At 42.0% G+C, this 15,562-nt stretch overlaps 1 protein-coding gene across 1 annotated transcript in view; it reads left to right on the plus strand.

Annotated features, from left to right (window-relative positions):
* LOC126184252 (Down syndrome cell adhesion molecule-like protein Dscam2) overlaps window positions 1–15,562 on the plus strand; it is a 536,335-nt gene that overhangs the window by 469,179 nt on the left and 51,594 nt on the right. The window contains exon 5 of the mRNA XM_049926621.1: window positions 2,089–2,194. Within this exon, the coding sequence (XP_049782578.1) occupies window positions 2,089–2,194 (106 nt within the window). The remainder of the gene's footprint in view (window positions 1–2,088; window positions 2,195–15,562) is intronic.

Genomic DNA, 15,562 nt, shown 5'->3' on the forward strand with positions numbered 1-15,562 from the left:
AGTTGAGCTGTTTCTACATTAATTTCCTTTAACACCTCCTTATATTTTCTGTGTACTTTTCTTAATTCCTCATTATTTTCTTCTTCTTGTTATAAAATTAATTATAGCATAGACCTTACATCTTGATCGTCCTGAGTTTGCAAAGTGTCGGTTGATGATGTACCATGACTTACTTCCTATTTCCCACACATTTTTCTGATACTAATGTTCCAATTACAAATCTTAGATTGCTATATGCAAGCGCAACACTTACACTGCTTTTCCTCCACGACGTACTGCCGCTGATTCTCGTAGCCGTGGGCTGCACCGCTGGCTGCAGCTCCACTGTCGCGATGTGCTGAAGCTGACACTTCAAACCCGCCCGGTACTGCAAACAGCGCCGGCCGCTGCTTGCCCCCTCCGCACCTGTTGTCTGTGGCTGCCTCAGCTGCTCGGCACGCTGCGCCGTCTAGTAGCAAGAATCTTGAAGTGATGATTAATAACATAATCCCATGGAACACGCAAAGAACGTTAACTTTTCTTCTCATATCACTTCAGCACTTCCTGTTCCTCAGTCACCGATACTACTTTCGTTGTAACGTATAATTTGATTTTGCGGCATCATATATCATAGTTCAACTAAAGTTAAAAAAACAGTTAAAACACAGTTCAAAGCCTACTTACCACAGTTCTCATGCAGTTCTCTGGTCATTCACAGTTCACCCGTATCGCAGTCCTTACGTAGTTCGCTGGTCGTTTACAGTTCCAGTTCTCGCTAATAAAATCTAGTCTCATAATTCCAAAGCACTTCGATGCCATGTACGTAAAGTTGAAGAAGAGAATATATATATATATATATATATATATATATATATATATATATATATATATATATATATATTAAACCCCTTCCCTCAAAAATATCTCTCTTTCATACGTCCTCTGTGTTACGACAGATGACGTGTCACTGATCTCATTTGTACTAATATTGCAGTACAAGCGATCTGCCTATTTGCTTCCACCGCCCTGAGTGGATTGCGTAAGTTCTAATTAATGTTCACCAACCTGCAGCCGTCTATAGTTGTTGTCTCCTGCGCAGAAAACAGTACGTAGGTCGTGAATCCGTTATGTTGAGTGTCTTATCGAGGAATACATATTTTAGAGGTAATTAAATTTTCAATTAGTTTGTTTACACGGGATGCCACTAGCTTTTTATTTTTATTTTTTTATGAGTGAAATTTTATGGGACTTAACTGCTAAGGTCATCAGTCCCTAAGCTTACACACTACTTAACCTAAATTATCCTAAGGACAAACACACACACCCATGCCCGAGGGAGGACTCGAACCTCCGCCGTGACCAGCCGCACAGTCCATGGCTGCAGCGCCTTAGACCGCACGGCTAATCCCGAGCGGCAGCTTTTTATTAGCAGAACTGGAAAACTGAACAATTACATTCCACTTCAACAGAATATTATCATTTTGGCTTGCAACTTCAGAACGCAGCAGCCGGTCGCGGAGGACCACAGTTTAGGCGGTCTTTCTCACTATACCCCTACTGCACAAACAATGTCATCGGTGCCTCACACCGCATTACATAATCTTGCCACTGCTGCCTTCTCAACTGCTCTAAGAAGAACTTCTTGTATCTGAATATGATGGCCGCAATGTCAGAGATATTACAGCATATTCTGCAAATCTGTGATTCTCGGAAAATATAGTATATTCATACTTTTCCTTGACACATCATTAACGTTGTTGGTCCTCAGTTACCAAGTACATTATACAAATGATTTTTAAGTTACAAAGAAATAAACTCTAAATCACAGATTTTCTTGAGAATTCTAGACTACAGCACGCTGTTTCTGGCGGTTTGCTTTGCTTGTATGTTCATTGATTCAAGTTTGACGAAACTAGTTCGATAATCTATGTGTATTAATCATTTCTAGAACAGCATGAAATGCGTCCTCTCACAATCATTATTTATTGTGAAGATATTGAACAAACAAATGTATCAGATGTCGGTGACAGAAAGTACATATCGAAAATGTACGTTAAAATCTGTCGGTTAAGTGTTTGTTGTTCTACTAATTTCACTTCTTTTTTTCAGATTTTGAGAATTGAGCATGTGGAGAGGTCGGATAAAGGCATGTACCAGTGCGTCGTGTCCAACAACGACGAGACAGCTCAGGGAACAGCTGAACTGAGACTGGGCGGTATGTCAACAATTTATTTTGTTTCTGATGCCATGCTTAAAAGAGAAAAATGCCACCCATATTTTAATGGACATGGGAAGGATTGTTTCTTATTTACATATAACAACATGAAAACTGCATTTTATATCATACAAGATTGTATTTGATTAATGAGATGATTAACACACGATAAAAAGGCCATTACCTTCTTTAGTGTAATCATGATAATGACTGGTTTGTTGCGCTCCCCTCCTGTGCCAATATCTTCATATCAGAGTAGCACTTGCAACCTACGACCTCAGTTATTTAGCGGATGTATTACAATTTGTGTCTTCCTCTACAGTCTTTACCCTCTCCAGTCCCTCCAGTACCGTGGAACGTGGAAGCTGTTCCCTGATGTCTTAATAAATGTTCTATCATCCTGCCCCTTTTCTTGTCAGTAGTTTCCATATATTCCTTTCCTCTACGGTTCTTCACAGGACCTCCACATTCCTCACCTTAATCAGTCCATCTAATTTTCAACATTCTTCTGTAACACCCCACCTCAAATGCTCGGATTCTCTTCTTTTCCGGTTTCCCCACTGTCCATGTTTCATTGCCAAACAACGCTGTGCTCCAAACCTGTTAACAGATAATTAATAGATAATTAATGACCTAGCGCTCTAGCAAGTAGGAAATCCAGGACACTGCGTGCTGAGATGAAGCTCAGCACACCGTAACATCGATGAGGGACGGAATACTGCCTGTTAGTGAGTACAATCATGTATGTCGTTCACAGACTCCTATTACTTCGAAATATGTAATACGTTTTGTTCAGCGAATAAAAAATCTTAATGGAACTACGATCATACCTCAGTTTTTCAAGAAGCTCACAACGAAATTCTTCAAAACGACTGGAGTACTAGTTTTTGGACACCTGGTATAACAACTCCTAGGGTCCCGTATGAAGCATATACAGTGTTTGACAGACAACCTGGCCTTCAGCAGGTCGACACAAAGACTAAATCCGGATCTTTCACTTAATGTGGCAATAAAAGTGGCCACCTGTCAGAATCATTTACAGACTGGTAACACCATAAGACGCGGAAGTTTCTTGAGGAAGTGTTGTCTTTCGCTCGACCTGTTCATGTGCTTTGTCTGCTCTTTGGTAGTCCACTTGCGGCAGTAATCGGATCCGGACCAGCGTAACAGCAGCTGCCCACCTAGATAGATGTTTACATACAAAACAAGTTCTGCTCCCGCCTGTTGCACCCTGCTCATGCACCTAAGGTATTAATTTTTTTTATTTTCAGTTTGCACCCAGCGTGAAAACCTGTAACCAACTATATTTTTATAGCATGGTCCGCCCAACAGAACACATTTCATTTCGGATCTCCTTACGGTTGGGAAAGATCCACGATTGCTACTATGGGTGATTGGTTGGTAGAGACAAACGATTTACGCCATCGTGAGTCACTTGGTCTGTAGTACGATACTTTCGGAAACGCTGTCTTCCTGAAAGGTATTAGTGATTAAATTTGTACAAAAGTTGCCAACAAATACAATACAATATTGACTTTGTATTGCCCGTAGGGAAAACAAGTAATGTAACGATAACTTTCACAGTTTTGTAATATGCTTTTGGAGACATTAAATGAAGAGAGAAAACTAGCAATAGCTGCTTGTAGCACAGTTCTACAACTACCAAGTGAAAATTTGGCTACTAAACGCCACTGTCATACGAATAACGAAGCTCAGATTTTGTTGTTGACCTAAAAAAGCATATATCACTATGTCTGAACATCCATGGTTACAGGACACTGATGATTTACACCCATAGTTGCAGGATACGCACGTACAACAAGTAAACTTACCGGAGGGATACGCTTCGATTTTGATCGGCTTTGGATATATTGTAGCGTAAAGCAAAATAAGAGACACACATTTTTATAAGTACCCATACGGCCTTTAAGGGGTTAAATACCCACTTGAAAAAATTGACTCTAATATTTCTGACCGAATAGTGTTGAAACGGTAACAGATTTAAAAAAAAGCTTCAAATAATAGATCTGTGGTTCCTAATGTACGTTACAGTGGTGCACCAAGAGTTGTCGAAAAAGTCATTGTTTCGAAATAGCCTCCCCCAGTACTTTGTTTTTCATTTCGACATTTGACTAATAACAAATCGTACAGCATCGTTAGCATCAAATTCAGTCTTACATGATGAAGTGTTATTCCAAAGACGAATTTGTCAGATATAAGCTAGAACTGTATCTATATTGCTGTACCCGTGACCGGTATGTGCCCGCTTTAATGTCAGTTGTCATGTTGGGTTGTTTAACAAGTCTTTTCCAGAGAAATATATTCTGAAGGGCATAGTCTACATTTATTGTTCTATATACATATTTTCTTTCATTTTAGGAAATATAAAATGTGGTGTCACAGCCAGACACCACAATTGCTAGGTGGTAGCCTTTAAATCGGCCGCGGTCCGTTAGTATACGTCGGACCCGCGTGTCGCCACTATCAGTGATTGCAGACCGAGCGCCGCCACACGGCAGGTCTAGAGAGACTTCCTAGCACTCGCCCCAGTTGTTCAGCCGACTTTGCTAGCGCTGGTTCACTGACAAAATACGCTCTCATTTGCCGAGACGATAGTTAGCATAGCCTTCAGCCACGTCATTTGCTACGACCTAGCAAGGTTCCATTGCCAGTTACTATTGATACTGTAAAACATGTACCGTCAAGAGCGACGTTCACCATTTATGGATTAAAGTTAAGTACTCCACCAGCTACGTCAGTTTTTTCTAAGTCTAATTTCCTTGTCCTGTTCCAGACCTCACACCAGCCTGCGTGAGCTAAAACGCGTGCCTTTCGGCTTCCTCTAGTTGTACCGGGTTGGCTCTCTTGCCAACCCACAGCATAAAATATCTTGTGTTTTACTTGTGATCTCTTTGTACATTTTTTGGAAACATTTTAAGATTTAATCATGCGCTCTTTGGAGTTGTTTACGTATTATTGTTATAAATCTGTACAGTAATGAGGAAGCACAGAATTGTTCAGCTGGAAAGAATGCTGAATGCATTTAGATTTTGTGCACCAAGTATATCAGACAATTGCAATTTTATGACAGTAGTCACGAAGAGTATCATAGTTTTTAAAGCAAAAGTGAACAGGTTTATCACACTTAGGAGTTTCTGTGAAATTTAACCATCTCGTACAATGCATATTTAAACAACTTGACGAATCTGGCAGAAGAAATCTGATTGTGGACGTGAGATTGAATTTTTAGGATATTATTTCTTAAATGAAAGTAAATGTCGTAGTTATGTAATATTATTACGTCTGAAAAACGTTTCAAGAATTTGTTCGCGGCTGAAATGTACACTCCTGGAAATGGAAAAAAGAACACATTGACACCGGTGTGTCAGACCCACCATACTTGCTCTGGACACTGGGAGAGGGCTGTACAAGCAATGATCACACGCACGGCACAGCGGACACACCAGGAACCGCGGTGTTGGCCGTCGACTGGCGCTAGCTGCGCAGCATTTGTGCACCGCCGCCGTCAGTGTCAGCCAGTTTGCCGTGGCATACGGAGCTCCATCGCAGTCTTTAACACTGGTAGCATGCCGCGACAGCGAGGACGTGAACCGTATGTGCAGTTGACGGACTTTGAGCGAGGGCGTATAGTGGGCATGCGGGAGGCCGGGTGGACGTACCGCCGAATTGCTCAACACGTGGGGCGTGAGGTCTCCACAGTACATCGATGTTGTCGCCAGTGGTCGGCGGAAGGTGCACGTGCCCGTCGACCTGGGACCGGACCGCAGCGACGCACGGATGCACGCCAAGACCGTAGGATCCTACGCAGTGCCGTAGGGGACCGCACCGCCACTTCCCAGCAAATTAGGGACACTGTTGCTCCTGGGGTATCAGCGAGGACCATTCGCAACCGTCTCCATGAAGCTGGGCTACGGTCCCGCACACCGTTAGGCCGTCTTCCGCTCACGCCACAACATCGTGCAGCCCGCCTCCAGTGGTGTCGCGGCAGGCGTGAATGGAGGGACGAATGGAGACGTGTCGTCTTCAGCGATGAGAGTCGCTTCTGCCTTGGTGCCAATGATGGTCGTATGCGTGTTTGGCGCCGTGCAGGTGAGCGCCACAATCAGGACTGCATACGACCGAGGCACACAGGGCCAACACCCGGCATCATGGTGTGGGGAGCGATCTCCTACACTGGCCGTACACCACTGGTGATCGTCGAGGGGACACTGAATAGTGCACGGTACATCCAAACCGTCATCGAACCCATCGTTCTACCATTCCTAGACCGGCAAGTGAACTTGCTGTTCCAACAGGACAATGCACGTCCGCATGTATCCCGTGCCACCCAACGTGCTCTAGAAGGTGTAAGTCAACTACCCTGGCCAGCAAGATCTCCGGATCTGTCCCCCATTGAGCATGTTTGGGACTGGATGAAGCGTCGTCTCACGCGGTCTGCACGTCCAGCACGAACGCTGGTCCAACTGAGGCGCCAGGTGGAAATGGCATGGCAAGCCGTTCCACAGGACTACATCCAGCATCTCTACGATCGTCTCCATGGGAGAATAGCAGCCTGCATTGCTGCGAAAGGTGGATATACACTGTACTAGTGCCGACATTGTGCATGCTCTGTTGCTTGTGTCTATGTGCCTGTGGTTCTGTCAGTGTGATCATGTGATGTATCTGACCCCAGGAATGTGTCAATAAAGTTTCCCCTTCCTGGGACAATGAATGCACGGTGTTCTTATTTCAATTTCCAGGAGTGTATTTACGTCTAGTGGCTGAATCATATCAATCGTTCAGGCAGGAACTGTTAGATATTCACCTCTCTTCCGCTTTCATCAGTGGTGCTAAATATTTTTTTCGTTTTGCCCAGTCCATGAATCTAAAAACAAGACATATTTTTCATTCGTATTAGGTGTACAAACCTGTTACAACCACTACCTTACGAGCTCCGATGTCACTCTACCGGACGTGGAATCGGACACAAGGATATTATCTGCTTTATATAAACCTTTTCGTTTTTTGGTCCGAACTTGTCTCTTTTTCTTGAAAACCTATGAGCGAGAAGGACATTAAATTTACGATTGCAGATATAATGGGCTGTATCCTATAACTATGTGTTGATTTATTCGGGGATTTTAAAATTTCAGCCTTTGACGTTCCTCTGGAAGACAGTTTTCGTTCTGCTTTCATTTTCTACTTGAAACCTGACAGGTCAGAATTATACACATTGAACTCTCCAATCAACACAATTTTCGATTTCACAGTCTCCACAAATTCAAAAACTTTTCCCCTCCTTCCTTCTTCATTCGCTAGTCGCAGTTGGATGATGAATTTGTTGATTTTACTTGAAACACTCGAGTGTTTTATTTTGAAATTATTAAACCATTTTGAGGAAGCCTTGAATAAATGTTGTGATGAATTACTATAATAAATAGGTTGTAAAGCCCACCTCTTTATTGCCAGATCATGTATCGGTAATGATTTGTCCACAGCAATTTTAAATTTATCTAATGCGTACTTCGAAATACTTACTAACTTTTCATTTCTCATTTCACCTGCAACAATTTGTGCTTCCTATTCTTATAGACTTTCTCTCTCTGTGACCTTTCTGTATCTCTGTTTTACAGTTTCAAGTTCGTTTTTACTAGAGGGCCAAATAGTAATGGCTTTTTATTTATACTTTAAGTCTATGTCACATATTGCTCTTTTATCATCTTTTACCACTGTTTCTTAATCTTCTTCATAATATTATTGAATAAGAATAGGCTCTGAAAATGCACTTTCGTCTTCAACCGTTCAAGAGATGTGACTTTCCATAAATACGTCATTATCAACAGCGTCTTTAATCAAATCTGCTACCTGTACTGCAAAAGTAATTTCATCGCTTGTGATCATAGGTCAGAGTCCACATTATATTGTGCGTGATAGTATTTCGTACATAGTAAATGAATAACATTTTTCGGTTTCATCGACATCTTCTCTGCACACATAATTATAGTGGCAGAAACTGAGACGTGAGCCAAGGGAAATAGTAGACAGCGCCTCCAACACACGGCGTGTTGGCATTACAATCAGTGATGCGAAATAGGGGTCCCGGCATGCTGCGTTTCCCCCACACTACTTGTCCGCACTCTGCTGCCCATGAACTTGGGTAAGGTTTGTAGGTTGAGGGAAAGTGATGGGGAATTGTTTCTTCCTTTCCACTCATTTCATGAAAGTGCAACTGTCCCATGTTCTTCGTGGGCAAAATCAAAATGCATTCAGCATTCTTTTGAGCCGAGCAATTCCGCATTTCCTCATTATTGTACAGATTTATAACAGTGTTACAACAAAACTGTACAAACAGTTTCAAAGAGTACATAATTAAATCTTAAAAGATATAAGCTTGAAAAAAAAAAAGAAATGTACCAAATGTAAAAAGAGAACACAAAACACAAGATATTTTATATTTTATAAAATTAAAGAAAATATGTATATAGAGCAATAAATGTAGAATATACATTTAGAATATATTTGTTTTGAAAAGACTTATTAAACATCCCAACATGACAACTGGCACTGAAGCGGACACACATCGGGCGTGCGCACAGCGATGTAGAGATATTTCTTACCAGGTAAAATAAATGCATAAATAAATAAATAAATAAATATATCTGGCAAATGCGTCTGGAATACTACTTCATCATATATGATTGAATTTGTTGTTGCCGGTCGCGGTGGTCTAGCGGTTCTAACGCGCTCAGTCCGGAACCGCGCGACTGCTACGGTCGCAGGTTCGAATCCTGCCTCGGGCATGGATGTGTGTGATGTCCTTAGGTTAGTTAGGTTTAAGTAGTTCTAAGTTCTAGGGAACTTATGACCACAGATGTTGAGTCCCATAGTGCTCAGAGCCATTTGAACCATTTTGAATTTGTTGTTAACGATGCTGTACGATTTGGTGCTAGTCAAATGTCGGACTGAAAAACAAAATAGTGCGGTAGGGCATTTTGAAACAATGACCTTTTCGACACATCTGGATGCACCACTGTAACGTACATTAAAAACCATAGACATTTTATTTCAAGTTCTTTTTAATCTGTTACTGTTTGAACTGTATTCATTGAGAAATATTAAACTCAGTTTTTTCAATCGGATGTTTCATTCCTCAACGGCCTTATGAAAAAGTATAAAAATATGTGTCTCTTATTTTCCTCTGCACTACAAAATATTCAGAGCCGATCAAATGTGGAGCAGTAGCCCATATACCTTCCTTAAATTGAACCGCAGAGAAACACAACCCAGATTTTGGTGAACGGTTATATCTTACCCACACTGTTGGCGTACCAAATGACGTTCCGAGTTCACAATTTGTTTATCATCTACCTAGTTCATGTAAGTTGACCGCATCAGAAGCCGTTGCTCATTGCCCACATACCGATTGATGCAGCACTGATGTTGTGAACGCCCTTAGAACAATGCCACTGGATTAATGTATTTATTTATTCACACGTATTCTGTAGGACTAAATTGAAGAAGCATATCCATGGTGACGAGACGAGCCAGTCCATGAAATTAGACCATCAAAGTTAATAACAAATAAAATAAATAGGAGTGAGCCACTTAGACTTCAAACTACGGTGAAAACTGCTAAGATTTTTTTTTTAATTCTTGTGGTAGCTAACTGAAAGTGGATGTAGTAGAATACTGTGCACCTTTCAGCACAAGAGTCAAGGAGGGGCAACCCAAATGCAGGTGTGATTCTGGTTAGTACTAAGTGAGTGAAAGCTACTATCATTTGTGAATAACCTCGTACTGTTAAAAGCAAACGGCATTAAAGGAGATATATAATGTGAATCGAATGTTAGAATTCCCAGACTCCTGAACAGAGGTCAACACGAATTTAGTGAACTAACAGTGCTTATTGCTCGAACCGTCCGTTTCTGAGGCAAAACTACTATTTTTGAATACAAAGAAGCACCCCACAATATAATTCCGTATTTCATACGCGAATGAAAATATGCAAAGCAGAATAGCTTTCGTTTTGGTCTATCTCTTATTTCAGAGACTGTTCTACAGGTAGAAATAGCAGCATTCGGTTTTTGAACAAGATCCTGAACATTGGCTTTCAGTGACAGCTTACCATCTAACTGAACACCTAGAAATTTGGGTTGTTGATACTCACTTATCATGTATCCTTTGGTGTAATCAGAATGTCAGTTTCAGCTGAAACTTAGAAACTGAGTCTTACTGTAATATTTGGGTTTCCTCTTAGCAGGACGTGGAATCCTGTACTATCCCGCATCAAAACAGAACATTCTTCGGTGCGGCCAGCCCTAGTGTTCGAAAAACGTCCTTGAGTGCGATATATCGTTGCCGCCGGTGTTCTACTAAGAGCGGTGCCACATGCCCAGTCTTTTAGGATCAGGCAGCCAACCCGAAGAGGTTTTCAAGACTTCTTACGCCGGGAAAGCCTACGAAGCCACAGCTTATTCAGTAGCTTCTACAAACATCGCTAGCACAGACAGAGGTCTAAAATTGTCTTCGTTAACTCTTTTTCCTTTTCAGGGTTCCTTACCGCTATCGGTAAAAACGGAATCCTTATATGATCACTCTGTTATCCGCCCCTCTTTCTGTCCTCTGTTAGGAACCCAGTTTTTTCTCAGGACAGGTAGAGGTATCAGGTTCAAATTTATGTCAGATAAGCTCCGTTAGCTGTATAAAACATTTAAACTTCTAAGTCAATGTACTCAAAAGATAAGGCTATTTATGTCACCCATTTCGATACTCTGAAATTCACTCATCAAAACATAAAGGATACTTCCCATTGACCTATAATCATGAAATCTGATGAGAAGCAAAGTTTCACAGTACAAGTAAAGCAATCCATCCGAAAATTGTTAGTTTATAATTATATCACTTTCTTCTTTTTTTCTGTTTGTTGTCCTTCTGTCTGTCATTCTTCCGTCTGTCTGTTAAGACCCCAAAGTTGCACATTTTGATACTCATAAAGTCACTCATAAAAACCTTTAGATGAACCATGTACACAGTTGTTGGGCCTGGTGAGCTAGTGGTAAAACACGTGTCTTGAACCTGAGAGGACGCGGGATCGAATATCGGTAGTACAACGAACTTTCAGTCTTCGGTTTAACTTAACGTTTACCTCTCAGCGATGTGAGAAGTCTCCAGTGATTCGGGTTCCACGCTAAATTGTAGGTCTCCTTTCGCCGATTGGATAACTAGGTTAGGTCAGGGACACGCAACTCGCCGAAAGGAAGTCATGCACCAGGCCACAGAGCCACACGAAATTATTATTATTAAGTGCATAAATAATTAAGTTTGTACGGGAGCCTCAGAGCGCTAATCGTGCTCGCATTGTCCTGTTCGTTTCTTTTTTTTTTTAGATGAAGAACTAAAGATACTGACATATCTTACGGAAGCACTGAAGCTTACGTACTACTAACTACGAACTTTTTACAGGTTATCCACTGCATTTACAGAATGGATCACAGATTTTCGCCGAGTGCATCAGAGATTTTGAAGTTCTAACAAACACTGTAAATACCAAATTGAAGGCAATTTCATAGGACGCTGAGTTTTAGGTATCCTCGCTCTCGACAAAGATATCGTAAATATGACGAGAGCAGCTAAAACCTCAATAACCTTGGGATTTTTAGCCTTCAAGAATGCGTACAACAGGATCAAACATAAATATCTTCTGCACACTTCATCATTCTCTGTTCTTAACCCCCTTTCTGCATCGAGGCGTCAGAGCTAAAGCATAATTACGAATAATATTCATATTTACCAACTGCAACGTTACGACCGTAAATTAAGGGAAGGTTGAATCACGCTTTCGTTAGCGCTATCTCAGAAGCTATAAATAACATAAAGACTCAGATCAATAAATTAAACTGCATAGAGAACTATGTGTAATGGCTGAAGAAGTGAACTCTAAAACACGTGAAGAAGTGGAACGAGTGACTTGTCTAGCGCAAATTTGTTTCCAACCTGTGCTAAAATGAAGAGAGATCCAGTTCTCATCTAATCATGCAAAAAGGATCACAGAACGCTGACACTTTTGTATAGAATATGTCATCCTTCAACCCAACACATATTCAGTCTTCAATAATAAAAAGAATAAACGGTATCATCTGCTTGTAATGATAATAATATAACTGCTGCTGCTGCTTTGTCAACAAAAGCAACAATCCTGTAATGAATGGGCTTGTCACGCTCCAACATCCTTAACTCAGAGAAACACCAAAATGACAAGTTACCCATGAAGCTGAGCGTGGTTTGAAGTCGGGAGGGGGGGGGGCTTCAGACTTGTTTAGGTTGCCTCTTAATTTAATGCCTGATGGTTTCATACCAGCCACGACCTTGCAACAGTGGCAACACTGCTTCCCGTCAGATCACCAAAGTTAAGCGCTGTCTGGCTTGGCAAGCACTTGTATCGATCACCGCCCAGATCTGCCGAGTGCTGTTGGCAAATGGGGTGCACTCGGCCCTTGTGAGGCTAATTGCGGAGCTACGTGATTTAGAAGTAGCGACAGCGGTCACAAAAAACTGACAACTGCTGGGAGACCGGTGTGCTGACCACATCCCCCTTCAATCCGTTGACGCCTTAGGACTGAGAATGACATGGCTGCCGGTCGGTACCGTTGGGCCTTCAAGGCCTGTTTGGACGGTGTTCGTTTGTTTGGTTTCATACCAACTAAGCTTCTATGCTACCAGGAGATTCATATGAGAATACTCAGTGGCTAAATATGACGCAGTGGGTAATGCTACTTTTTATTTCTTTCTGTCTGCTGACGACGTACGGAGTGAGTTTTGAGCTCGGATTGTTATTTCATTCACCGTGCAAGACGCGACGACATGTCAGCTGACAATCAGAACTGATTTCACATATCCACATCTACATCTAGACTCTGCGAATTAGTGTGAACCGCATGGCAGAGGGTACGTCGCATAGTACCAGGGCTTTTTCCCATCCCGTTCACACTTGGAGCGTGTGAAGAATGATTGTCTAAATGCCTCTGTGCTTGCTGTAATTAATTTAATCTTGTTCTCACGAGCTCTATGGGAGCGATACATAGAGGGTTGGTGGTATATTCATAGTCATCATATAGAGTTGGTTCTTGAAGCTTTGTCAGCAGACTACTTCAGGATAGTTTCCGTCTATCTTCCAAAGTCTGTCAGTATCAACACCTCTGTGATAGTCTCCCACGGGCCAAAGAAACCTTTGACCATTCGTGCTCACTTTTTCTGTATACGTTCAGCATTCCCTGCCAGTTCTATTTCATGCGAGCCTACTACACTTGACCAAACTTCCACGCTGGTCACACGAGTGGTTTGTCAGAATTCTACTAATTTCATATCCCTAGTATTCTGCAGATAAAACGAAGTCTACTGCCTGCTTTAGCCACGACTGAGCCTATGTGATCGTTCCATTTCATGTCCTTACTAACTGTTACACCCAAGTGGTTCAAATGGTTCAAATGGCTCTGAGCACTATGCGACTTAACTTCTGCCTGAAGAAACAGTGGCAATAGGTTAACGTAATCAATCAGACCGCTACGGTCGTCAAGCGTGGCTAGTGGCTAGTATGGGGTAACCGTTAGGCGGCTGTACCACACATATTTTGTGCGTGCACGAACTACTTGGCCAGCCCCGCCCGCGTTGTTTCGGTTTGTGAAGAACTGTCGAGTAGGCTATGACCCGGCAGCATTGTTCCTCTAAATCAATCTACACATGTTACTGAAGCAAAAGTCTATTTGCTTAGGCTATTCAACACATGAAATGTTATAGAAATAAAATTAGCTAAATTACTGTCCACAAGGCTAATCTTCACACAATGATTATAGGCAGAGAATGTACTTGATCAAGTAATGAAATCATGCAGTGTGAAATATGACATTCTCAAGCAAGGTTGATGACTGCAATTCCAAAACTAGAGCTATTTAGGATTGTTTGCCTACCCCTGTCCACCTATGTTCGTGGGTATCCGGTCGCCCGTCGGTGGGCAGTCGAGTTGGAGCAGCCTGTTTAGAACAGAAAACTGGTTGAAACCAGACGTTAGTAGCAACGAAATTTTGAATTCGATTGAACTGCACCTCACAGGGATAGGCTGGATATCGGTGGCGTGTTTGTAATCATAAAAAAACATGATCATCCCCTACAGCAGTGAAGAGTTCTGCATAGTGAAGTACAGACTGAACAGAGCTGCACAAATATTCAGTCAGATCTTGATAAGAGCTAATGTGCTAATTTTAACGCAGGTTTAGAATTCAGTGGCCAGCGATCGCTCGGTTCCAGACTGTAGCGCCTAGAACCGCACGGCCACTCCGGACGGCACTCGGTCTGCAATCACTGACAGTGGTGACACGCGGGTCAGTCGTATACTAGCGGACCGCGGCCGATTTAAAGGCTACCACCTAGCAAGTGTGGTGTCTGGCGGTACTTGTATTTTGGCAGTAAGATAGGTAACCAGGACGAAATATAGGCATGACACGTATGTTCTATTGTTTGTCTAACCTAAATGTGTTTGTGGGTGGAAAAGCATGTTGGGTGCCATGTGGACTAATTTTGAGTTTGAGGGACTCCCTACTCATACCAGTGTCTGTTATTTCCAATTGTTTCCTCATATATGTAAAAATTCTCCATGTAGATTTAAGCCCCTCAATTATAATTACCACTAATGAAAAAACAACGTCAATCCCTTAATGTTTCAGGCGGTTCTCAAAAAATTTCGAAGCATTTATGGATGACCTCACATGTTCTCGTATGAACAGATGCAATGTTACATGTCACTAAAAATACGCCTTTTCGAAACACATTTGGACTACTTCTCGACAGTTTGAGGTGATATGAGCGATGAACATAGTTAGCAATTTCACCAAGATATTTCACTTATTTATTTACATATCATCTCATGACAGAGAAATATAGACAAATATGTACAACAAATGCATACATTTACACTGAAGCGCCAAAGAAGCTGATATAGGCATGCGTACTCAAATACATAGATATCTAAACAGGCAGAATACGGCGCTGCGGTCGGCAACAAGAGTCCGGCGCGGTTGTTAGCTCGGTTATTGCGCTACAATGGTAGATTACCGAGATTTAAGAGAGTTGGGACGTGGTGCTATAGTCGGCGCACGAGCGATGGGACACAGCAGCTCCGAGGTTGCGATGAAGTGGGGATTTTCCCGTACGCCATTTCACGAGTGTACCGTGAATATCAGGAATCCGGTAAAACATCAAATCTCCGGCATCGCTGCAGCCGGAAAAAGACCCTGCAAGAACAGGACTAAAGATGACTGACGAGAATCGTTCAACGTGACAGAAGTGCCACACTTTCGCAAACTGCTGAAAATTTCA

The sequence above is a fragment of the Schistocerca cancellata genome, chromosome 4 (genome assembly GCF_023864275.1).
Source record: "Schistocerca cancellata isolate TAMUIC-IGC-003103 chromosome 4, iqSchCanc2.1, whole genome shotgun sequence".
Taxonomy (NCBI): domain Eukaryota; kingdom Metazoa; phylum Arthropoda; class Insecta; order Orthoptera; family Acrididae; genus Schistocerca; species Schistocerca cancellata.